General features: G+C 30.4%; 1 protein-coding gene across 2 annotated transcripts in view; it reads right to left on the reverse strand.

Moving 5' to 3' along the window:
- LOC129225834 (spectrin alpha chain-like) overlaps positions 1-27,299 on the reverse strand; it is an 82,802-nt gene that overhangs the window by 42,904 nt on the left and 12,599 nt on the right. For both annotated transcript variants that reach the window (XM_054860353.1, XM_054860352.1), the window contains exons 4-23: positions 24,731-24,871; positions 24,555-24,638; positions 22,511-22,615; positions 18,837-18,928; positions 17,250-17,394; positions 16,128-16,244; positions 13,937-14,110; positions 11,520-11,621; positions 11,053-11,190; positions 10,863-10,973; positions 7,911-7,988; positions 6,470-6,625; positions 5,669-5,811; positions 5,096-5,270; positions 4,934-5,002; positions 4,563-4,806; positions 3,471-3,593; positions 3,328-3,395; positions 789-938; positions 612-704 (exon numbers count right to left, since the gene is read on the reverse strand). In XM_054860353.1, coding sequence (XP_054716328.1) covers positions 612-704; positions 789-938; positions 3,328-3,395; positions 3,471-3,593; positions 4,563-4,806; positions 4,934-5,002; positions 5,096-5,270; positions 5,669-5,811; positions 6,470-6,625; positions 7,911-7,988; positions 10,863-10,973; positions 11,053-11,190; positions 11,520-11,621; positions 13,937-14,110; positions 16,128-16,244; positions 17,250-17,394; positions 18,837-18,928; positions 22,511-22,615; positions 24,555-24,638; positions 24,731-24,871 — 2,508 coding nt within the window. The remainder of the gene's footprint in view (positions 1-611; positions 705-788; positions 939-3,327; positions 3,396-3,470; positions 3,594-4,562; positions 4,807-4,933; positions 5,003-5,095; positions 5,271-5,668; positions 5,812-6,469; positions 6,626-7,910; positions 7,989-10,862; positions 10,974-11,052; positions 11,191-11,519; positions 11,622-13,936; positions 14,111-16,127; positions 16,245-17,249; positions 17,395-18,836; positions 18,929-22,510; positions 22,616-24,554; positions 24,639-24,730; positions 24,872-27,299) is intronic.

A 27,299-nucleotide genomic window follows, 5' to 3' on the forward strand; every position in this document is an offset into this window, starting at 1 on the left:
TTGCATCAACAAACTAGTGAAAATATTTAAAGTGTTTCCTTGCTTACTCTGAGCCACTATTATCATTAAATTGGCCTAAAAAGAAGTCATGTGGTGCAAACATCAGCTCAATTTTTTTTTTTTTTTTAATTTACTTTCCTTAATATAAGATAAGTAATGGAAAAAAAATAAGGAAACTTAAACATGTGCCTTCAGTAATTTGCAATTTTTATGCTTCAAAACATTGGTTAATTGATTCATAATTGTGAAGTGGTTAAATGAAAAAGAGCTCAATTGAATGCATTTCTTTGGCTAGTCAATACAGCAACTAAGTTATAAGTGATTAGATTCAATAATATTCAAAAATCAGGAATCGAGAAAAAAAGTAAAAAATTTCATTTAAAAACTGGAATTAGGATATTTGAAGCTTTTACTATACATACGGGAATGCTATGCAAATAGAATTGTTTCCTGATAGAATCAATTTTAAACAGCTATGTATGTATTTGTAAGTACTTACTTGGTACTTACAAATACTTAGCTCAAATAAGAATTAAGTATCTTTAAAACCAATAATTTCTGTTAAACAATTAAATTGAAGATCATTTAAAATTAACATTAAGTATGTATACCCTGCATGAGTGTGCTTGTTCTTTCAATGAAAATATAGTATTTCCAAAAGCTTCAAGGTCAGCCATCAATGCTTCATGTTTTTTCAATAGAGACTGGAAAATAAAAATGAAAAATTATCAAAACATTGGAAGATGATATTATTAACATTTTTCCTTTCTATCAAAAATTTGTATTACCTCTGTAGAGTCTTCATCTTTTCCAAAGTCCTGACTTCCAACAATTGGTTCTTTTTCTTTCATCCATGACTCCGCTTCGTTGGCATCGGCAAAATATTGATGAGCCTGAAGGGAATCTTCTAAATCTTGTTTTCTTTGTAAGGCTTTATCCTTGAGAAGAAAAAAATATAAAATGGTTTATACACATTAATAAACTAGTAAAAAGATGAAACTGTTGTAAAGATTTTAATTACATACAATAGCTTATGTAAGAGTACAAGATACAAGTAATTAAATAAAGTACAGAAAAAAACCAAGCAAATGCTATTTTTTTTATGATTTCAATGTGATCAAGAAAAATTTTATTTTGAATCACTTTTTTGGAAATTTCAATCAAACAAATTTTTGACATATGCTTCAATACATTTAATATCAAAATTAAAAGCAATCTTTTATTTCTAAATTCATTTACAGTCGGACCCTGATTTAACAAACCTCTATTAAAAGAATTTTGGGATTTAGCAAATTTTTCTTTTCCCCTCAACTAAAATGAAGGCAAAAACCCCTATTCACCGCACAATAAACCCCAAATTAACAAATTATTTTAACAGCCTCAAAAAAAAATTTTTTGTCTATTCGAGTTCGGAAGTATTGGATTGTTTTCTAAATATTTATATTGTCCAAAGCAGAAAAATACTTTTCTTGGAATTAGCAATTTTTGACAGATAAGGGGACAACCAACGAATATTGATTCTGATACAGATAGCATAAATGAAACTCCCACTAAAACTTACTTTTTCAAAAACATTACCTGGTCCGGAAACTAAAAACATATCTCATGCAGCATGCTGAAAATGGCACAGCTTTTTCTTCCCTCCATAAAATGGAAAGAGAATTATTTCAAGTCAAGTATCAAGGATATTGTCAAACATCTTTCACTCAGTAGTTTAAAATTTTCACTTAACAAGTGTGTAATAAGTCATGGAAAGCGGAATAAAATGTGTATACTTTCTAATTATGGATATTTTTGCTCTGATGCTTATTAGGGGTTTTAGATAAGCTAAGTGCAGTTTTTGAAAAAAAAATTTCACACCCCGATATTACGAATAGCCCCGATTTAATGTAAAAAAGTTTTGTTCCCGTTGAATTCGCTAAATCAGGGTCCGACTGTATTTACATTCAAATAATTTACTAGTTATAATTATCATCAGTATTTACATAGAAAAGGTTCATAATTAATCATATAATGAATGGAAAATGAAACATCCAGGGGGTGGGGGAGGGATCTGTTAATCTATCATCTTCATGAAACTCTAAAAGTAGATATACAATATTTAATGAAACAGTGATATATTTCAACTTAAACTTAATTTATTACTAATCAAACAAAAGCTGAAGTCTTGTAATTTTCATCTTATAGATAAGATTTTGTTGAGCAATGCTACCTTGATTCCTTAGTATAATTATTTTTGCAATTAGTTTTTATGGGATACTCAAGTAATCAAGAGCTTTTGCATGTGTTGATGCACAGCTTGGACTTATATTTAGTTTTGGAATCAGGTCATTTTCTTCTGTTGGAACTGGTTCATTTGGCCATAAGTATCGGTAAAGAGCTAGATGATTTTATTGTTATTCATCATACTATGCCAGCCAAAATTGCTTGCCTTTTAGCTGGTCAGCCTTTTTATTTACCTATACCTCGCAAAGTATTTAAGATTAAATAGAGTTTACAAGCACTATTTCATATCACTTTCTAGCAATGTTTCTGAACTTTTTTCTCAATCATGTAGATTTCTATGCAGAAGCAATATTCTAAATTCCATCCAACACTAACATTTTTTCAAAACACAAAGCAATCAGTACCCTTCAAAAAACTTCAGCAGCCCTTATAGATCATGAATGACTATTATATGCATAAGTTTATGTTATTTTCTTAACTTTTATTGGAAATAAGGTAACATTCCTGGTCATGTGCCTCTTGTCCTCCATGTAAATATTTTCTACACTAATTTTGCTTTGGCATCTACGTTAAAATGCTAACTGTTTTATTCACTTCTAAATTGAAGAATTTTTTTTTTTAAAAGGCTTCAGGGCTTTGATAATGAACATACAAAACACACAAATGAAAACATGGTGTTTATAGTCATGTAAAGGGAAGTTGCAAAGTAAATACATACGAAAAGTGTAAACATCATATTCATATTCTGTTAAATGTTTGTCTTGTTTTTGCAGTTAGAAAAAATGAAAACCATGCTAATCAAAATGATTTTTTTTTAACTATTGGATAATATATTGCAATAATTAGTTTAAAAATACTTTTATATGTCATACAAATCTATTACTTATTAAGCACAGACTATACTCAAATTAAAGTTTTGCACTCAGTATAGAAAAGGAAATTTACAGTACACAATACTCAAATTACAGTTCTAAGTACTAAGTGATTCAAGCTAAGGTGCAGCTTCAGACTTAAGTTATCACAATTTGAAAGGAATTATTTTGCTTTGAATTCAATGCAATGCATTGTCAGGAAAAGAGAATAATAAAAATTATATATTACTTTCAAAGCTTGCCACTTTTCATTCACACTACTTAGACGCTTTTGGATATCATTAGAAGCAAAATGACCTAAAAAAGGAATATATTAAATTCATAATATGAAATTGATATTCATTAAAAAGGGAAAAAAATCATTTGACATACCTTCCTGCACCATTTCATCACCAGACTGACAAACTGAACGAACTCTATTTTCATGATTATTTATCTCCGCTAGCATAGCTTGATGTTTCTTGATAAGATTTTGAACACCAATGAGGTCACGACCTAGAAATGAATAAAATTGCAATCATGACTTTAAAATACAGTTGCAATGCAATGGTACAAAGAGTTATAATTAGTATAAATATACAGATGGCAACAAGAACCTATCAAATTAGTGCTTTATCATGATTTAATTTTTAAAGTCATTACTCATATACAACCAACAAACCAGATTTAAATCTTAGCATGAGGTGTATCTTGCCCTTTCTGTCGTTTATATATTTACTTTTGATTAATGTTCAGAAAAAAGTCGGAAAACAAGTAGTCAAGATGACACTAAACTTATAATTACAGTATTTTTTTCAAAAGAAAATTTGCTTTTTTGGAAGAAAAGAAGAATAAGCAAGCGGAAGTTTTAATGTAGTAATAATTTGAGTTCTACCCTTTAAAACATTTTTATGTCTATCTATTGCTCAAGAAATCTACCAATTTTACATTACCAAAAATTGAGGTAATGTATTGAAAGGAACTTTGAAATGATCACTAATTCCAGTGAAATACAATATTGAAAAAAAAAAAAAAAACTCTACTGTTTTGTGCACCTCTATTGTAAATCTTTCAAGCAAAATAAAAGATTTCATAAAACACTGCAGTCATCCAAAAGATGCAAGAAAATCTTTTAGTCATGTCGATATTTGTATGCCAATCATTCTAGCAAGAGCTTTTTGTTTTTTAGTAAAGATACAAATGTGATTAGAAGCTTTTCTGGTGCACACACTGAATCCTATATTTTTAAACAATCTTCCGAGTTTCTTGCACCTTAAAGATCAAGAAAATATCAAAAACATCAATTACGAATATTAATTCTTAGTGCTGCACATGGTGCCATTTTTACCTGATCTGAAATTTTATACATATTATAGCAATAAAAGTTTTGTATATTGAAGCAAAATATTCATTGAAGATGATGCATCACATACACATTTTTAACCAACTCCTGAATGTATATTAATGAACAATACTGGAAAATACCTCTATTCGTTGAGGCTGCAATTGGTTCCTTTTCCCGAATCCATGCTTCTTCATCTTCAATATCTCTATAAAGCTGCTGCACTCTTAAAGAGTCTTGCAAACGTTGTCTTCGTGATTGGATTGGCTTCTGCAGTGCATTGTATCGATCTACAAGGGCTACTTGTTTACTTTGAATTGAAGCTGCATCAAAATGTCCTCTTTCAACAAAATTTGTAGCCTGAACTACAACACCATCTATTCGATCCTAGAAACAAACAAGATCATTCTTGGTACTAGATAAAAGTTTGATAAGAATTTTACAAAAACATCAGGGATAATAACTAACATGAACAAATACAAATCTCAGCAAACAAATAAAATACTAAACTTACTTGATGAGAAGCTATGTCAGCCTCTAATAGAGCATGCTTTTTAATCAAATTCTGAACACTAGTTAAATCCTACAAAAAATAAAAGATCATATATTGAGACTAATGTTTTTGTTTAATTTATATTCTATTATAAAAACACATACACACAAAAGCACAAGTTACCTTTCCATAATCTTCAGACAACAACTGTCCCTCCACTTCAGATAACCAAATTTCAATGTCCTCTATACCACGATTAAACTGTTGCTGTGCAGCAGCTTCATTTAACTTGGAGCCTTTGCTTTCAGTAGCTTCAACAAGTGATTTCCACATATCCAAGATCTCCATCATGCGTTGACTGGATGAGCAAAAGGTATTTTTATTAAAAATCCACTCATTTTCTACATTAAATCAAGAAAACATGTAACGGCCATTTCACAGTAATTTGTCCAAATGTCGACTCCTCAACATACTTTTTAGCCATAACTATTTAATTTACCGTTTGATTTGCATAAAATTTTGTTCTGAGTTAATCCTACCAGCATATAAACTCAAAATAAAACAATGTGCTAATCAAACAGTAAATTAAATGATCATGGCAAAAAAAAAAAAAGTGTCATGTTGCGAACTCTACATTTGGAAAAGCGCTGTGAAATGGCTCTTAAAAAATTTATGGTTATTAAGATAAAATATACTGAGGTAAATTATCAAAAACTTATGGCAAAAAGAACAAAGCAAACAATTCAAATGAAATACCTTATTCTGGATGAAGCATAATGATTGGCTTCTATCAACTCTTGCCCAGTGCTAGCAATTTCATCAATTCGACTTTTATTGGCATTTAATTCTTGTTCGAAATTCTGGTGCTTCTGAACTTTACCATTTACATTAGTAGGATCCTAGGGGAGGGGGAGAAAATATGTAATAAAAACATGACATATATAAACCAGAATTTCAACTAAAATTGAAAATGGACAAGTAAAGCAATTTGTTTTCAATTGAAAACGTAATTATTTGAAAAAAAAAATTATTTGAAAATTCAGAAAAAAAAGTTTGCTGAAAAATGTTAGAAGAAAATTAAATTTTAATTTCTCCTTCATATTTGCAACAAAAAAGGATTTTTTAACCTTTTTAATGTGCTAGTTTGCCACCAGTAGAAGTTTCAGCCTGTTTATATTCAGAACAAGAGAAATTACTAAGAAAAAATGCTAATATGTTTATGAGGATTATGCTTTAAAGAATTCAAAGTTATTGCTGTTTTTAATAGATGCCATTACCATATAACCTGGCTTTTTTTTTCTTTTTTTGCAGTGAAAATAGAGAGTAATGTTCAATATGATTCACAATGATCTAAAACACTTACAAGTTTTAAGTATCAATAATTGCATGTAAAATTACACATAAATAATGCGGTAAAAACAATACTATTTTGTTAACTTTAAGAAAATCAAAAAGAATTCTACAATTTTGATGGTTAAGGAAGTTTACAGATTTAAACAAAATTTTCAGCAAAATATTAAAAACTAAATGGATATTTCACCTACAGAAATAACTCACCAAGTAACTTTCATCTGTGGCTGTTTTTAATTTTTCACTAATCCAACCTTTAGTTTCATCACAATCTCTCTCAAATTGCTGGAGACGGTATGAATCCTCAAGCATTGCTCTTCGAATATCAGACTTTTCCATCAAAGCAGATCTTCTCTCTAATAACTGAAAAAGCAAGTTATATTGAAAAAATATAAGTACCAAAACATCTGGAACTGTACAAGCCTAAGTAAATGTTAAACATAATGATTTTACGTAGTGAGGACGCAAATTTACAAAGATGATGAATGGAATGAATGCAATACTGAATGTTAAACAACATTAAAATTTCATTGTTATCCAAAGTTCATCACGTTAGGGACACGTTCGGGGGTTAAAAATGAAAATATCTCAAGATGGAAATTTTTCAACTAGAAAGGAGGTGTCTTTCAATTTATAGTATTAAAAATACATGAAAGTATCTTTTGCTCTTTTCTTTTAATTTCACTTTTAACTCTTAGTGACAAAAAGTTGCACTTGCTATCATATTTAAAAAAAAAAAAAAATACTTCAAGATATTATTGCAATTTTGTATTTTGCACCAGGACAAATAATTTTCAAAACAGGCACAGATTTTCCCTCTTTGCTAATACTAGATTTTAGATGAACATGAGGAATGAAAATTTTTCCATTAAAAGAATTTTGTGAAAGTATTGGATTTAAAAGTAGTTGATATCGGATTTAAAAGTTTCAATGATATTTATCTGACATTTCCGACCAGTGAAACCATGAAAAATTACTGAGCATTTCGTCTGAATTCTAAAATTTTTACATGAGACGCTAGCTTTGAAATTCAGAAAATTGTCACAAATGCTACAAAAGTACAATTGATACATATAAATAAATAAGATGTTTGTGTGTGAGTCTGTGGCGCACTTCCCAGAAAAAGGGTAAGACTTGGAAAGATTAAATCTGGTATACAGGGGCAATTTTTGCCTGTGCTGTGCACCTTGGGTTCGATTTTTGATATTTTACTAAGAGAAAAAGTTAATGTTTTACATGATTTTTAGCACATTTTAGTAATTTTTATCTCACAGACCACAAACCAATTTCGCCAAAAATTAAGTTTTGTACGCAAGTGAAGAAAATTTAATTTTAAACATGATGGGAGAAATTTTTAAATATAGTAATATTTGTATTTTTTATTCATTTTATTAAAAAAAAAAACCTTAATTTTGCATTTTTTCCATACCGCGAGCCTTGAAAAGTATAAAAGCCTCTTTTCTAAAATGTAAGTATATAACAGTGAAAACATTTCAACCTTTTTAGAAAAAGGGGGTTTCAAAAATATGCAAAAGGTCTTTCTTTTACAATTTTTTAATGCAGAACACATTATGAGCTCTATGCATTAGCAGAAAAGATTTTGAATGGAAGTATGAAAGTTGAACAAACTAAAAACCAAAATACTAACAGCAACTCTTCTTTGAGCAACATCATCAGCTGCATAATGTTGACCTTCAATCAATTTTGTAGCAAATTCATCTAATGCCTGAAAAAAAGAAATATATATATATATTTAGTAAATTAAACTAAAGAGTCAATTTTTTAATAATAAATTGACCCTGAAATATATTCCTCGAATTCTTAGTATCAAGTAACTGCATCATTTAATTTTTCTAGATTACAATTTAACTTTTCAAATTACACCAAATGTTTACAACATACCTAAATCATTTGCTTGTATATTGTTATTCCTAAATTATTATTATTGATATCAATATTGAAGCATTAAAAAATTTAACCAGGCTTACTGTGCATACAACAAACTTAATGCGAGCAAAGTTTTTTTTTTCTTTTTTTAAACTTTCTGCTCTCAGTTTTTTTTTTTTTTTTTGTTTTTTTTTTAAACAGAAAAAAGTTATGCTACAACATCTTAATCTTTTTACATAAATGGCTACTTCTGTATGTATGTCCGGGGTAAACTTCAAAACTACTGGACCGATTTTAACCATTTTTTCAATACAGATAGCTACATTATCAGAAAGCAACTTAGGCTATAATTTATTACTAAAAAACTTAGTTTCAAAAAAGTTATGATGAAAAACAGTAAACTTCATGTATAATTTCCTCATTAAATGATTAAATACAAAACTCATTGTTACAAAAATTCATTGCCTTACAACATCAATATTAATGGTAATCATATTGAAAGTTTTGAATCAATGCTTCTCCGGAGCAAACATCAGTTTAAAGTAATTTAAACATTTGGAAACTACTTTTTGCACACTTAGGGAAACATAGTAGAGAGCGTCTTTTAGTTATCTTTGTTCTTGTTAGTTCATATTTTGGAAATTCTTCAACTTCTTTCTTTATACACTTATGTCGTGTGCTCGTGTCAAATTGAATACTATTTTGTTCTTTAAACTTATTGCTATTTTACTTTTATGGGTAAGGAAGAGGCTTGATTTTTAATCACATCAAAGCGGTGTGTTTCGACTTCTTTCAGTTAAAACAAAAAACGAATGAAAGTAGCGATTGTTTCTCACAATTATTACTGACCCAGGCAATGCCGGGTATTTTTGCTAGTACTATTATAAATACCTAAGTTAGTGAGGATGTTAATTATTCTTTTACACAAAAACTACTGAATGGATTGCAATGAAACTTTACAATAATAGAGCTTATACATCAGAATAACACAGAGGGTAGTTATAGCCCCGTTATGGGGAGCAAACACCCCCCCCCCATAGGGGGCAATTTTCATATAAATTCTCTAATATGAGGGTGAAAAAAAAACTTGCATATATTAACATTATGTGTCCATGGAAAGCTCTTTTTTTCTGCTGAAGATGGTACCTGTTCGAAACTACTAAGTAAAATAAAAAACGAGTTATAAGCTTATCATTTCCAAGATCAAAGGATTTCCTCAACCCAATACAGTATTTCATGTATTATCTCAAATCCCTGGCAATAGCTACAATTCTTGTATTGTTGAATATTTTTGCTTTTCTTCTGACTAATCAAGGTTTTTCTCAAGTCAAATTTTAAAGTCACGTTTTTTCCACAACATTGGCAACTAATAAATGGATTTGGATGGTTACTTTTCATTTTAATGTAACTTTGATCCAATTAATGGGTTTTTTTTTATTTATTTGTGTTGATTGGACACTTACTCATTATCCAATTGATCAGCAGGAATTTCGCCAAACTTTTTAGCAGAAAGATTTCAATAGACATTTGGCAATTTTCTTCAACTGTCGCTGTTTTTGAAGCTAAAGACTACGTAACAGTTTCCTAATTTTCACCATGCAACCAAAATATCGCCATTAAAAGAATCTTTAAACTTTTGTTAAAATGTAAAATAATCAACCAACTTAATTAAGCAAATCCATTAACAGCACAAAAACTTTCATTAATTTGTCTTTGCACACTATTTCAAACAATCGTCAAATTTTACAACTTATTTTGGAAACATTTCAAATGAGAATATATATCCTCATTTTATGGTTGCTAGAAGTATTTGGCGACAATAACTTTTCGACAAAAAATAGTAACAGATAGTTTTTCAAAGTAGGGAAGGGGGGCCTTATCCACAGCAAAACATTACCACAAACTTTCATTACCACAAAAAAATAACACGGTTTCGATTCTACATGGAACGAATTAACCGTGTTATACGAGGGACACCTGTATATATATAATTTGATCAAAAAAACAGTACTTTCTGAGGGGAAAAAAAGCATTGTGATTCACAAAATAATGATTCTGCATACACACTATTCCCTCCAAGAAGCTAGTCAAACAGTTTACTTTAAGATATTGGGAAAGTAATGACTTTCATTTAAAGTATGGCATGTGCACACTGTAATAATGTACAGCACTTGCAAGTACTTTTCGTGTAAAAGTATTGCTTTTTCATTGGAATAATCAAAAAGCTTTTTCTTTGCAAATAACTTTTTACTCCCATTTTCAGCAAGACAACACAGTACTTAATTAAAATAGATCCTTTTTTGGGGGGAGGGGGGAATGCATTTATTTGAATGGGGTCCAGTGCCAATTGATTTGAATAATTGGAATTTCACTGCACTTCATACAAAAAAATAGTAATAAAATTCTGAGTATCCTTAAAATCTTTATATTATTTTTCTCACTATGTCCCAATTTTAATAGCACAGAAAATTCTCTATCATTTTTTAAGTGTTTCTTTTAATTCCAGGCTATTAGATACTTTAGATTCCTATAAAATCACTGAAATTCATATCAGATTAGGATATTTCAATTCTTCTAAAAATAAACTTTACAGTCATAGCCAATTTTTTTAATCTTATTTTAGAACAATACTTTCCCTTAATGTGGGAATTACAAAACTCTTCCAACAAATCATGAAATTTAAAAATAGTTTGATTGAAAATGACCAATTTACCTTAATTTTTTCTTCCTGGGCTGCTAGTGATTTTTCAAAATCTTCATGTTTTTTAATAAGAGCTTCAACAGAGTCCAGAGAGTCACCTAAATCTTCATTAACCAAAAATGCCTGAAAGAGTTATAAATGTTAGTACTCAAAAACCTAAATTTAAAAAATCTCTAAAATCAAAAAAGAAAGAAAATTTTACTTCTTGTTTTGCCATCCACGTATCAGCCTGTTCTGTATCTCTGTAAAACAACTGTAAATCCATGCACTGCTCATAAAGAATACGTCTTTCTTCCCATAAGGATAAAAGAGACTGCTTTTCACTAGCCAAAGTAACTAGCTGCAAATAAAAAATTATTTTAATTCAAATTTTGGCGCCATCAAAACGTTTAAGCTTCAGAATTGTATTTTTTCTTTTGAGTATCAATTTATGTCTAAAAATTGCCACATAAAAGAAAAAAAAAAAAAAAAATTCAAACTATTAAAAAATGTATTTTCCAAGTGCAAATATTTTAATAAAAGATTTGAATGTAAAAATACTATGAATATAAGATAATTATCAATTTGTATTCTCTTTTTAAAATTGTATCTAGGTTAAACTTAATTATTCCTAGGATGAAGCTTTTTTTTTCTTCCTTAAAATTCAAAAATACAAATTCGAGATTGTACCTTTTCCTTTACTTCATCAACTGCATAATGATCTTGATCCAGCAGCATTTTCCCTGCTTCTGCGGTTGCTCTGAAACTATCTTCTCGAGCGTCAATTTCACCCTTTAAAAACAGTTCGAAATTAGTGATTTTTTTTCCTTAGCAATAATTAGACAAATTACAGAACCAATGCTAAAAGAAATTTAAAGCAAAAAATACAAATTATGTGAAAGAATATATATCTAATCAACTGCAGGGTTCAAACACTTGTAGTTAAAAAAAAAATCCCTGACTTTTCCAGGTTTTCCAGGTTGTTTTTTAGAAAATTCCAGGTTACTCGCTACATTCAAATTTAAGTTTAAATAACAATATTTTCAAAATAATTACTTGAAGTAGCAATGAGGAAGAACAGAAACTTTTACCCTTAGACTCAAAAAAAAAATCTCTCTCTTGTTTTTTTCGCGCAACATTTTAAGTTTTTTTTTTTTGGAGCAATTTTTTCAAAATTGTTTAAATTTTTTTACTACTAGTTGAAAACAAAATATAACATGTTACATCGATTGGCATAACATCTGCCGATCCTAGGATAGGGTCAATAATCATTTTTTTGTTTTGTTTCCCCCCCCCCTTTTGCATACAGGATGCTTACATTAAAATCAAAATTTTTCATTCATAGGGAATAATTAATTTTTAAAAATTCAAAATTTATTGCACATTTTGTGTTATTTTCAATAGTTTACATTGAGATAAACATCCAATTCCGTGTTTGGAGATTGATCTCTACTTCCGTTATGGAAACGACCAAATATGGCGAAAAATTTAAGATAAGTAGATTTTTTGAATTTGTAGTATAAAGGCAGTTTTCAATAATTAATAATCCTTAAAAAACTACGATTGAAACAAAATTCTCAGTTTTCAGCACAAAAGCGTCTAAGTCAATAAGAATTTTAAAAAATGTTCTGAATTTAAATTTTGGCATTTTTCCAGGAAATAATTACGAATCATCCGAAAAAAAAGGGCACATTTTGAGTTGTTTTCAATAGTTTGCATTGCTATAAACATCCAGTACCGTTTTCAGAAACTTAAGGCACTTAAAAAGTCTTGTGTACTTCCCTCTTGGGAATGACCAAATATGGCAGCTACGCCAAAAAAATAAGAAATAATTTTTTGAATTTGTAGCATAAAAGTAGTATAAAAATAACAAATCTTCATGAAACTACAATTCAGGTGAAAAGTTTTTAGCATATTTTCCTCCAAGGCAATGAGGATAAGACTAAACTTTTAAGAACAAAATTTTTCATCCTCAAGAAAATTATTTAAAATAATAATAAAAAAAATTAATTTGAATTTTGACATCCTGAATTCAAATTATGCTTTTCGCAATCACGAGTGTGTGTACGTAGGCGTGTGTTTGTGTGTGGGGTGTGTGTGTGTGTACGGGTTATGTGTATGTAGGCATGTTTGTTTGTGTCTGTGGGGGGGGGGGGGGGGTATGTGCATGAGTGTGTAGGAATATGTGTTTGTGTCTGTGAACAAGCATGAATGTGTGGGTAGTTGTGTGTATGTGTGGGTGGGTGTCTGTATGTATGCGTGTGTGTATGTGTTTGTGTGTGCGTGTGAGTGTGTAGTTGTGTATGTATGCACGTGTGTGTAGGACGTGGATGCAACCTGGAGACGGCTTTTGCTAGAGGTGCAGCATCGTGAGGAGCCCGTCGACTGTGATGGTGCGGAGGGTGGCGATGGGAAAAATCAAAGGAACGCCAAAAACAGTCAAGTGAGAACAATAAGCAATTGTGATTGCTCAAAAAAAATTTTTTTTTAAACAATTTACTGCATTTTTTGTGCTGTTTTCATTAGTTTGCAGGAAAAGAAAACACCCAATTCTGCTTTTTTTTTGGAAGATTAGGTATTTAAGCATTGAGTCTACTTCCAACTTGTGAATGACCAAACATGGCGACTACATTGAAAACGTAGCTGAAAAGACTTTCCTTTCAAAAAACGAGTTTCCTCGATCAACGGTCCCATCTTCAGGCTAGTGCTTTCAAAGCAGTCAAATGTCTTCTCCCCTGTTGAGTTTGTGCATAATTCCTGTTCACCCGAGGAAGCTTTTTCTTGGGAACTATTGAGGGGCAAAATTGGCGACTGCGAAAGTTTTTTGGGGTTGCCACTTTATTGCCAGCGTCATTCTGCCCCAAATTTTTTAAAAAATTTCAGGAAAATTGATTAAAATGAAGATTAGATCTCATGGTACAAAATTCCCTGGGAAAAAATTGGAAAAAAAAATTTTGGGGTGCAAGTTTGGAAAATTCCCTGATTTTTCCCTGACATTTTTAACTATGTCATTTTCCCTGACAATTACCAGGTTTTCCCGGAGCGTATGAACCCTGAACTACTATAAAATTGAGGTTTGCATGAAAAAAATAAAGTAAAATAGATACTTTATGCTCCTGATGACGTTCTAGAAGAGCTTCAGCACCAGCTACATCTTTTGCAAGCTCATCGGCAGAAATGATTGCTTTCATATCATGAATCCAAGATACCAAATCTCTGAAGTCTGCCAAAAATCTATGAAGCAAATATGATTCATCTAAACGTCTACGTCTTTCTTGAGCCTGAAAGAAATATTTTTATCTTAGTAAGAACAAAAAAGCAATGTAACTTAAACAAAATAGTATCATCAGCATATAGAATTTCTTAGATTTAAACCAACACTTTTTTCTTGTTTATTTACAATATCATTAGGCAAAATTTTAAAAAGCACCTATTAAAAATGTTAGCTGTAAATTTGTACCTACTTATGTTGGAATTATTGAAAAATATGACTGCATAAAGATAAATATTTTATAAATATTTATACTACATAAATTTAAAAAACAAATGTAATGCAGCCTTCTTAGCTTTAAGTAAACTGGAAAAAAACAATTTATTATCTTCATTAGATGTGTTTTCTTTATATATATCTGATAGTTAAGAGCTAAATTAGATACATAAATAAAATGAAAGAATTTATGATTAATAGTTTAGCAGGAAAGTGAAAAAAAAAGCTTAATTTTTTTCCTTCAAAATATATCTATATATATAAAAATGGATGTCGGTAAATTTGTGGGTTTGTTCCCTAAGATCTCAGAAACTATCCAGCAGATTTGGCTGAAACTTTCACCATTTGTTCTTTTTAATACTGGGAAGGTTTATAGACCAGTTTGGAAAAAAAATCCGATTGATAGTTCCTTTTTTATTCTAATTTAAGTCCCAATTTTTGCATAAATGCCCCAATATGGCGGTGAAAAAATGCGTGCACATATTAAAATTATGTGTTACGCTAAACTTTCTGCTGAAGATGGCATTTGTTAGAAAGTTCTAAGTTGTATAAAAAATAAGCTATGAGCTTTTCTGTTCCATGTTTGAAGGCTTTCAAAAACCCAATTCATTACTTAACGTATCATCTCAACTCTCAGTTAATAGCTAGAATTGTTGTATTGTTGAATATTTTTGCATTTCGTATGACTGTTTGAGGCTTTTCTCAAGTCAAATCTTAAAGTAACGTTTTTCCACAATATTGGCTAATAATAAATTGATTTGGCTGATCATTTTCCATTTAAACAAAACTTTAATGTAATTAATGTTTTTTTTTTTTTTTGAATTATTATTTAAGCTGATTGGACACTTACTCATTATCCAATCAACCAGCAAAAATAACGTCAAAATTTTTGCAGAAAGATTCAGTAGCCGATGTATTTGGCAGTTTTTCAACTGTTGCTGTTTTTGAAGCCAAAGACTACGCAATGTTTCTCAACTTTCACCATGTAAACAAAATATCCCCAATCAAAAAATCTTTAAAAAACTTTTTTTACTGTGTGAAATAATCCAGCAACTAAATTAGGCAAATCCATAAACAGCACAAAAACTTCCATTAATTTTTCTTTTAGCACAATTTTAAACAATTGCCAAATTTTACTACTCATTTTGGAAACATTTCGGATGAAACTGTTTAGCGCCATTTTATGGTGACCAAAAGTATCTCAGCATCAGGCCACAATATCTCTGTAACAAAAATTAGTAACCTATCATTTTACAAAGTAAGGAAAGGAGGGGGAGCATTATTGAAGATATCCCAAAACGATTCCCGCAAATTTGGTAAAATTGCACCAAGAGCCCACAATGATTGAAATTTCCCAAAATAACTAAAGCAAGCATAAAGGGATTACGGGCAGCTAATTTTTTTTAAACCCTTTGTACTTCAATAGCCATACAGAGAAGGTTTTAGACTCCAAGTTAGAAAAAAAGTATTAACTGATAAATCTTTTTAAATATGTGAAGATTAATTTCATATTTTGGAAATTCTTCAAATTTGTATATGCTTAGATGTCGTGCTTTTGTTTCTAAATCAATACTATTTTGTTCTTTATACTGATTGCTATTTTAGTTTTATCAGTAAGGAAGAAGCTCGATTTTTAATCACGTCAAAAAGGTGTGTTTTGAATTCTATTACTTAAAACAAAAAACAAATGCAAGTAACTATTGTTTCTTATTATTACTGACCCAGGCAACACCGGGTATTTTTGCTAGTATATATATATAATGATGAAGAGTTGAGAGAAAAATGCAGACCTCATGAAGAGTTTTGTTTACCTTTGATTTTAAACTCTCCCAGTTACTGGAAATTTCTGCATTTTTGCACTGAATTTGACTTGAATGGTCTTGATGAATGTTGCACAATCTGTCCGCTTCTTGAGCAAGAGTCATTACCTAAAAATCAAAAATAAATAAATAAATCTCAACCAAAGATTAAGCAACAACTAATTTAGAAAAGGCATAACTTAAAAAATATTTTTCTTTAAAACTTATCCTTCAAACTCACAAAGTTAGATAAAAAAGAAAAATAAATTGAGAACAATATTAGAATTAGCAAAAACTAGAAATGCACCAAATATCCAGTAACTATCTGGTATCCAATTGATTTTTAACTATCCGGCCACTCCACTAAAGACTGGATGTCCGACAAATTAAGGCAGGATATCCGGCAGTGATGTGGTGAGAAAATATACTTTCCAGAAAAATCCATTTTCTGGTAAACTATTTGGATGATGTAATAGGACTAATCATGTTTTCTTCATTAAATTCTCTTTATAAAACAAAAATTACAGGTTTACCTCCAACTTTGTATGGGACATGGAAGCTTTCCGTGATTTTTGACTTTTTCATAATTTCCAGTTTAAGTATGATTTTCTTCAATTTTTCAAAAATAATTTATACAAATATAAATGTGATGACCAGTAACAGGCTCTAGGTCTAGCTAGGTTGATCCAAATCAATTTACTAACCCCCAATGAAGATCAATGGCTCGCTTAAAGCAATTTACCTCCTTGTTCATTACAACTTCTTCCAGTAAGCTGTTCAAAGTGCCCACAACCAAACTAAAGTAGAGAGTAACATTTTAATAACAAAAATGTGCTATCTCCACTAAAAGGATTTGTTGCATTTGTTTATGTATATTAGTTTAGAAACACTTGCATTTCACATTCATGAGCAGTAACTCTCTAAATATTTTTTGAACAATAGGTTTTTGAGTATAAATGTAAGAGAGAGAGAAATTTGCTACATAAAAGATTAATGTAAAAAGTTATTGAATGTGCAAAACTAATGATGCAATTTTTAATTAATGAATCAACAACATTAACAACATTATGCACATTAAAAAATAAGATAATTATTTGAAAGCTTTACTTAAACTAAAATCTAAATGTGACATACCTTGTCTTCTAAAGCAGCTAAATCTCTCTCGATACCTTCATGCTTACGCTGCAATGTTTGAACACTAACTAAATCACGTCCATAATCATCAGATGATAGAACAAGATCTTTTTCAGTTATCCATGCAATAGTTTCATCAGCATCCCTGAAAGAAAAGGATAGTCAGAAAACATGCAAAAAGTTTACATGGGGGGATAAAACAAAATTAACATTTAGATCAAACATTTTAATTAGCATTGTTTTTACATATTTTTTGACTTTTTAAATAATTCTTCCAATCACACAAAAGAACTTTTGTGACAAGGGCTGCCACAAAAGTTCAAGAACGAAATTCCCTGACATTTTCAGGTTTTCTAGTTGCTTTTAGAGAAAATTCCAGGTTAATGAATGTCAACCTACATTATTAAATACCAACACAACACATTTCTAAGGTAAATAACCTCCTTTATGAATCAAATAATGCTTTAAAAAATTATCAATTTTAATCAATATTTAGGTTAAGTTAAGATAAACTAAAAATTTAATTACATTGATTACAAATGCTTTAAAAGATCAGCAATTTTCAATTGGTACTTTTTGAAAAAGGACTGAAATCTCAAATGCATTAAGCAATTTTCAACAAAGCCAATGTTGGCATGTTTTCAAAAAAAAAAAAAAAAAAAAATTAAATAAAAAAATAAAAAATAATAATAATAATAAAATTTTATAACCATTTATTTCATGAAAAAGAAAAAACAAATGCAGAATGAAGGCTATGAAGATACTAATGAAACCACAGATGCATTGTGGAAAAGACCAAGAATATCTAGCTAAGCGGCGATTGGATTTTTTTTTCCGGAAAAGATAAAATAAAACAACGATATTAAATCAGAACTTTATGGTAATTTCATATGGATATTTCTTTTCCTTTTGTAATCTTATCAGATTCAGTCTTCAAAAATGAGCTTGAATTTTTTTTCTCTCAACTGTACGGAAAATTAGCATGTCCGGAAAGCAACATTTACCGAACTGCAGCATTTTTGACTGAATGGTACAGCAGTTTCACCTATCAGAAAGAAAAATATGGAAGGAATTCCCTGATATTTCCAGAAATTTCAACCAACTTGTGATATTCCTCGACATTCCCCTGACCATTTTAGGTGATTTTCGTTTTCCCTGACTATTCCAGGTTTTCTAGGTGCGTGGCAACCCTGATAATGTAATTTTTTGAAATCCAAATCCAGAAACAAATAGGAAATTATAAAAATTAATAGAACAAAAAAAAAAAAAAAAAAAATTAGCCAAAAATGGACTTCGAGGAGTGTCCCCCTCCCCCCCCCCCTTTGTTTCCATGAAAGAAGACTTAGGGAGCCACGCTAAAACACTCCAGTAAAATAAACAATACAAGTAAAAGTTCCCTCAGGCCAGTCAACCTTAATACTAACCAAAATTTTCTTAGGTGCTAATATACCTAAATTTAATTTACATTAAATGCAATTAAGTTTGGACTGAGGTTCATTTCCTTTCAGAATATTCATAAAGAAAATTAGTGAAATAAGCAACTCAAAATTTATATTTCATCCCATTAAAAGGCAGAAAATAATGTACCTATTAAATCTTTGAATTTCATGTGCACCAAAGAGTTTTTCTTGTTTTAAGAGTGTCAAAGCTTTCAACCTTTGCCAAGCATCGTTCACCTCCTATGAATAAAAGAAATAATAAAGATTATTTACACTAAGAATGTATACATATTTCCCTCTTCTGAAAATAGCACAGAAAAAACTTTTCTTTCTAGAAATTTCTATACTTTTAATTTGCTGTAAACTGAAGCTTTTGAATTGTTAGTCTTTCTAATACTATATCTTTCATCACGGCTCAAGACAGGATTTCAGCCCAAAACCTCTCATGCTCCCCTGATAATACTAAAGGTAGAAGACTCTGGCAAGCAGAACATTAAAAATTTGATTTTTTGACATGGTATTAAAGTTACCAATTTTATTATTTAAAGAAAAATGAGAGAGATACTGGTATATAAATAAAACCTATCATAGGCATAATCAGGGGCGTGCACAGAAATTTTGGGGTCTGTCACAAATGACTTTTTTGCCTCCCCCCCCCCACCATATTGTTTACCCCTATATTTCACCCCTAGTTTTAAAAAAATTGGACTCCCTTCAGGCTCGGGCCTAGGCCAACAGGTGTCTCCCCCTCCCCCCGGGCACGCCCCTGGGTATAATCGTAACCAGACTTTCTTTTTGGGAAGTGTTTTACCAAACTCATTGCTCTTGAAATATATATGATCAATAAAAATGATTTCATTTGTAAATTATATTTATTTTTGTTACAATAGATTATTTAAATGAGGGGGTGTTGCTGGAAGGACATAAACATAAGCAATCAAGGGTGCCCATATAGGGGGGCAAGAGGGAGGCTCAAGCCTCCTCCCTTAGAAATTAGACTTCCTTGTTTTTAGTACTTTTTTCTTTGTAAAAATGAAAAACATTTCTTTTCCAACCATTCATGAATAATTTATTAAAAATGTCAAACTTTAATAACTCTAATATGTGCCGAAATCAGTGTCTATGGGGAAAAATATCCTGCTAAACAATGAGGAAAATAGCTGAGCCCTTAAAATTTTGTGTATGGACGCCCATGTGAGCAAATGCAAAAAATGATGCATCGCTTTAATGATGGTGCACTAAATAACTTTCACCCCTGATAAATATTCAACTTTTTTTAACAACTGAAAAGGAAAGCTATGTGTACTCATACAAGTACATTGGAAGTAATGCTTCTTGTATTGAGCTTGGTACTTTCGAATATAAAGAATTTTTATTTTTCTTAGCGTCAGGCTTTTAAAATTTAAAGGAAAACACTGTATTGTTTAATGAGAAAGGATGTTGGTAATAACTAAATAAAATAAGTACTGAAGATAAAATAAAATAATAATTATAATTTTTTAACAAAAGTTTTTTTTAAAAAAACATTTTTTTTTTTTTTTTGGAAGAGTTTTGAAAAATTAAAGTCAAAAAAACCCACTCCTTAAGCATTGCACTGATTATAGGTAACTTTAAAATGGAAAATTTGTTTCCATAGAAAGAAGATTTTCATCCAACTCCTTTCTATGCATCGTTATTTCCTCTATTTTATTTACAACACCCTCTTGCAAAGCATAAACAATCTTTTTGCGTCAAGAACAGAAATTAGAATTTTTTCTTGGCTCTCCTCTGATATGCCCCCCTCTTGGCGAGATTTTAATTTTTCGCTCGATACGAAAATCGCCAATAAGGCGATAACTTGGCAACCCTGGTTTTGCAACTTGAACGCTGGAAAGTAGTTTCTCGAAGTTTGTCTTTTTGCACATGTATGTGTGGTAGGAGGTAGGTGCTCATATGTTTCGCTCTTAGGGAGATTTTAAGTTGAATACTCTAAAATAAAGTTTCAATTCAAACTTTATTTTAGAGTATTCTTTTTCTTGTTGTTTTTTAATGTTAATTTAGTTGAATTTTCTATTTTAATTATGAGTTCGGTTTGTGATGTTGTCCAAATGTATCAATTGAAATTTTTGAATGAATCTTCTTTTTCTTTTTCGTCAGGTCGTCCAACGTTTGGACGTACCGGAGTCCTAAATAGATTTTTTACATTTAAACTAATTGAAAATAAAGAGGTTTTTTTAGAATTTTTAAGGGAAATTGGTTTACTTAAGAATGAAATGTTATGTTCTAGATGTAATTCTGTTATGAAAATTAAAAAAACTAAAAAATGTTCAGATGGGTTAATTTTTTTTGTAGAAAGGTTATTGGGGGTGTTGTTTGTGGAAAAGAAGCAACGATCAGGAGTGGGTCATGGTTTAGTTCTAGCAAGTTGAAAATAGAGGAGATTTTTTTGATAACATATGAGATTTTAATTGGGACCAAAACTGCTGATATTGAAAGTCAATATTTTTTTTCATCACAAACTTTAGCCGATTGGCGAAATTATATTAATGAAGAAATATTAAATTACATTGAATTAAAATCCGAACAAATATTCCTAAGAGCGGAACATATGTGCACTGCCTCACGTGAGGAAGTAAAAGAAAAGTAAAAAAGGTAAGTGAACATATTTTGAATTATTGTGTTTTTAGTGTGTTTCTGGTAGTTGGCATTTTTGTAGCACAAAAATGGTTATAATTTCACATAAAATCTGTGACTTTATTGTATACTGAACGGAGGAGATCTGTGACTTATATCCGACTGTGATGTATATTAAAAGTCGGAGGGATAACGGACCGAGCGGCAGCGAGGTCCTGGCGAGCCCGAGGTCTCATAGTACTTTCGTAATGAGACCGAGGCAGGGGTCTCATTACGAAAGTACTATGAGACCGAGGGCTCGTATCCCGGAGAAACAACGGAAAAAAATTAATGCATTAATTTCATTAAATAATTAATGACATAATTTGAATTTTTCCTGTTGGCGCTAAAAAAGCATCGCTATGAACGATGTATGACATATGACGTCATTCATAGTTTTCTTGGCGATGCTTTTTTGGCGCCAACAGGAAAAAGTCGCCAAGAGGGGGGTATATCAGATTTGTTCCTTTTTCTTTAAAAGTATAGTTAACATATTTAAAGTGTGGATGAATATCTTTTGATATTTTTTCAACATAACTTTGAGTACTTCAGTACATGCATTAAAACCAATCATCAAAAACATTAAATATATTTAATCTACTATAGTTCCATTTCTCTTAAAAATTAATTTCATACATGAATAGAATTTAACATCTTTATTGAATTTTGTGAAGTTTGTGGAGATAACAGCATTCAATTTATAAGAAATTGGGACAAATTGTAAAACCAACAAACACAAGCTATACACATGGGATACACAGATTTATGGAATAATCAAACAATATTGTTAATTTTTCTTACCCAAGATATTGCAATCCATTCCATGGCTAAAGCTTGGAGGGGAGTCTCCCCTACACTTAAAATTTGAATTTTAGCGAATATTTTTACCTTGCTTTCTGCCCCACATTTTTAGAACTAGGCATTTCATTATTTTAATTATTAATTTAAAACCAATTTAATTAAACCAATACATGATTTATAACAAGATAAATGTACTTGAAAATATTATAAGAAAGACTTTTGAAAATTCAGGATTTGGACTTTCATTTTATATTTAATGCCAATATAATGCATAGGAATATAGTGCTTTACGTTTTTCCTAATTTGAAGGCAAAACACAATCTGAAAAATATTCCAGGAAATTTTTTTTAAAAATATTGAAAACAGTACCTCTTTTCTCTTGTTTATAGTATCCCCTTCTGGGTGGCCTTCATTAATTAGTTTATCTGCTTGTTCATTTACTTCTTGAACTCTGAACTCTTGACTTGCCATATCCTATACAAAGAGAGGAAAATTAATTTTCTATGCTAATGAATAGCACTTTTAATGATTTATGCAAACAAAAAGTTAAACACGCAGAGGTCATTCAAAAGTTGCAAAACTTGGAAAAATAATGTCTTATTTGAAAAAAAAAAGGAAGGTATTAAAATTTGTATTTCAAATAAATTAAAACTTATAAAAATGAAACAGACAAAACTTATTACAAACAGTTAAGCGATGATATAATTAATTATCAAGTTAATTTCTTTAAATGTGATCAGAGGATATTGCTTCAAAGTGTTAATATGTCTGAGAGAACAAGCTAATATTTCTACAAATATTATCAACATGTTATAGGGGAATTTTTATAACATATACCACCTTTGAGAAAATAACATTCTTGTAAAGTGTAAATAACTAACTCAAAATGTAACAGCATAAGAAAACTTGAAAGCCAGTAGTTATGAGGATGATTCAAATCAGAGATTCTTAAACTGTGGTCCTAGGACCCTCGGGGGCCTGCGAGTCCATGCCAGGGGTCCGAGGTGCTATCCAGCTAAAAGTTAAATATAATTGAGATTGAAGAACGAGTAACTATATTTTAATTCAACAAGCAGTTCCGTCCAGAACTAAACAAGCCTACTTTCCTATAAACCAATTGACTTTCTAGTATGTGATCAATATTCTCAAAATTAGCTAAAATTGTAAATTATTTCAAATGTAACATTTCAACATTTTAATCTGACATCTAGAAATAAAATATGCCTTTCTCATCTGAAGAAATAGATGCGTGAAAAAATAATAAACGATCGAATAAAGTACTAGCACCTTTTAAACAAAGCAGCTATTTTTTTTTCATTAAAAAATCCTTAATCACTTTCAAAAAGAAAAATAATAAGTTCATTAAAACAAATTAATTTTGTCACAAAAAAAAATTTGTTTTTACATTGTGGCCAAAAAATTTAATAAATCTACTTTAAAAATAAATAAAAAACAACAAATGTCAACTTAAAGAAATAATTTTCACTCATTCTTAAATAAAAAAAATTATTTGCCCATATCTTTATGTAGAAACATAAAGAACTCCGAATTTCTCCGCGTAACACTGAACACATAAATTAAAACTTTTGCATCATGATAATAAAAACAAATCATATTCAAAAATAATTATTTCAAAGTAAAAACTATGGCTGCGGAGTCTGAGTCAATCTCATTTTGGGGTAAAGGAGTCAAAGACTCGGAGTTGGAATCGGTCATTTTCCCTCAAAGTCCACAACTCTAACACTGTTTGCGGAGCCAGAGTCTGAATTATTTTGAGATAAAGGAGTCGGAGTTGAAGACTTGAAATTTTCAAGAGTCGGAGTCAGTCATTTCCCCTGCATGTCAAAATTTTTGCCAAAGCTACGGAATCAAAGTTGGAGTCGTGGAGTTGTTCATCAAGAGTTATTTCCAACAGAATTTGTTTGAAGAAAATCTGTTTTCAAGTTTGGGATCTATATTGACTTTTAATTTTGTCGCAGCCAGTAATGTTAAGGGATTCGCACTGTTCAAAATTGAATGGAAAATTTTTCAAATCTAAAAGATATTTTCTATACATGCTCTTCTTTAAAAGAGTTTTTCTACAAAAATTGTCTGAAGCAAATTTGCTTCAAAGTTCGAGATTTCTATTTGCCTTGAATTTCCCTGTAGGCGCTAATTTAAGTTTTTTTGACCTGTTCACAACTGATCAAAAAATTGTTCAAATTAAAAAATAAAATGAGGGAATAAGGTGTCTTTGCTGAGATTTTTCGAACAAAAAAAAACATTGTGTGAATCGGACTACTCAATCAAAAGTTTTTAGGGGGGTATGTTTAGTGAGTATTATATCATATTTAGTGACATGAAAAAATTGAAGTAAACACAGAAATACAGATAGGATATCTAAATATGGATACATTGGTCAACTAATACTAACTTTTTGGAATTCATCAAACTTTCTCTGAAGAACCTCCACATGCTCCAAATCTTGACCAAATTCATCAGTTGTGACAAATGCTTCCTGAAAAGTATTAAATGATTAACACACACAATAATGACATTTCATAAGATAAATGTTCAAAAGAGAATAAAAACTCAAAATGAATTTCCTACCTTGTCATTGATCCAAAACATAACTTCATCGCACTGACGTAGAAACTGCACCAACACAAGAGCTTGCTGTAACTTGAGTCCTTTATCTGCAAGGCGTGATAACAGCAATTCCCAAAGCTTATGCAATTCTTCAAGCCTTCTCTGTTGAAAATATTGAAGAAAACATTTATAAATAAACAAGAATTATTGGTAAGGCATACTGCCAAAAATTACGCAATTCAACAAAGGAAAAATTGTGTTGATTTGACGTGGGATGACTCGTGAAATATTTTTTAAAATATAAGACATCCTCAAACATTCATTAATTGTAATTGATATTTATATTTAAACAGGACTAATATTGCAGTAAATATGAATTGATTACAATGAAAAGTAAACTTTTTAGCATCGTTTAACTCAAAAATTGATTATTTTTTTCCCAGCACGGAGGATTAGCCATGTTAAATGGCTAACCATATTGAAAAAAATATATATATGTATTATTACTAGCTGCATTGTCCGTTGTTGCACAGTCTACCTCAAAAATAAAAGTTGTCTTAAGTTCAGCAATTAGGCAAAAAAAGAAGAGTTAAATTTCCAATCAATGTATAGAAAAGAGCTATTTTCAGACTCAAAATTTAAATTTAGAACTCTTTGAATATTTTCAAAATCTTAAAACTTCAGTCATCTTTAAAAATAATCAGCATCAGGCATTATCTTTCCACGTTGACCGAGCTGTTAGAATGATGATTGTTAGTTAGATGAAATCACATATATTAATAAATTATGTTTTGAAAATTTCAGAAAAATATTTAAATACTTAAGACTAAAAGTAATTCTAAAACCAACATACACCAACTTAACAGAATTTTTCCAACCTATTGTGTTCCACAAAAGCTATTTAAACTGGCAGAAAGTGCAGTTGATATTTAAAACAAAAAACATGAAAAACTAAATCCATTATCATTATTATTATTTGAATATATAAACAAAGTTTTCATCCTATATGATTACGAAACAGACGAGATTTTATTTAGAAAAATAACTTTTTAAAAAAAAATTCTTCATGTTTGTTTTTATTACTTTTCTTCCCCAAAATATCGTCTACCATGAATCAGAAATTCTACTTTATTTAATTTCAATTTCGTGAACAGAAACCGCAGACGATACTTTAAAAATAAAGAAACCTTGTTTTAGAATATGGAATCAACTTAAAGTGAAGAATTAGGGACTGTTCTTAAATTCTTTGCAAATTAATGATTTTCTGTAAAATTGGAATAAAAACCTTAGAATACTTTTTTTTCGATGAAAAGTAGCCTATGTTCTGCACCCGACAATGTTTATACAAAATTTCAGGATGATCTATCAAATAGTTAAGGCAAGAAAGAATTACAAACAGATATACAAAGTCACTTTCACATTCATAATATTAGAGAGAATTACACAAGTTACATGCAAAACTATGGTTGAGTCTCAATGCTAACCCTCTATTATGACACTTTTTCATTCTTCAGCGAATTTGAACCACCCCTACCAGGCTGCAGTGAAAGGCAGCCATAAGACTGAGGATTTATTTCTATTTAGGTAATAAATATCATGTTGCAATCACAAGAATTTATTTGGCTGATGCTCAATGTAGAGACAATCAAATTTCAAAAAAATATCGATTTGGAAAAAAACTTCTACTTCAGATCCCACTTTACTAATTTTTACAGGTGCGCAAATATTTTTTTGGAGGAGAAGAAAAAATATGTGTCCTTTGAAACCTTTAGAACAATCCATAAAAATTTTATTAACCCGTTCGCACCCAGCGTCACGCGGACGCTACGCAACGATTTCTCTCCTATCAGCCCAGCGTCACTTCCCTGCTACTCGCTCTGATCGACGCCGACGTCCCAGTGCGACGTCAGGTATACGCTTTCTCGAAATGGAACGATTGAATTGAATATTTAAACGATAATAGATGGTGCTAAATGGCTATAACTTTGATCATATTCGAGTCACATGGTATTTGACCTTCATGTACACGCTTTAGTTTCTTATTTGGGCCTCTCAATGGGATAGATTTTTTTTTATGTAAACAACAGTGAATCACTGCTCTGCGCATATGATTTATGAGGTCTCAATTGCTTTTGTTTATATCTTTGCTTCTCTTTTTTTTTACGAGTAATTGAAAGAGATATACATCTAGCTGAATAAATTACGGGGGAGGGAAGGAAGGTTAAAATATTTTTGCGCATGTGTTCCAGACTTTTGGGATTCCCTGTTCAGTGAGAGTACAGGAATGATTTCAAGAGGCCTGAAGTTTATGATTATTTTTGAATCCTTTCTGATATTGTTCTTCTGTATTTATTCTTTTTCATTTGGAGAATGGAAAACTGCAATAAAAATGGTTAGCAAAGTGAGTGAAAGGGAATGTTTTCGAGTGATTTATGAAGCAGTTTTGAGACTTGTCGCGTGGGAAATATAACTAGTTTAAATTCGTTGACCTAAGTTGTTTTAATCAAAATTACATAAGGAACATATTTTTTTGCTACATTTCTTTTTCTTTGATTCTGCACTCACGATGTCAAACTCTAACTTTATTTTT

This window comes from Uloborus diversus, chromosome 7 (assembly GCF_026930045.1).
Source record: "Uloborus diversus isolate 005 chromosome 7, Udiv.v.3.1, whole genome shotgun sequence".
Taxonomy (NCBI): domain Eukaryota; kingdom Metazoa; phylum Arthropoda; class Arachnida; order Araneae; family Uloboridae; genus Uloborus; species Uloborus diversus.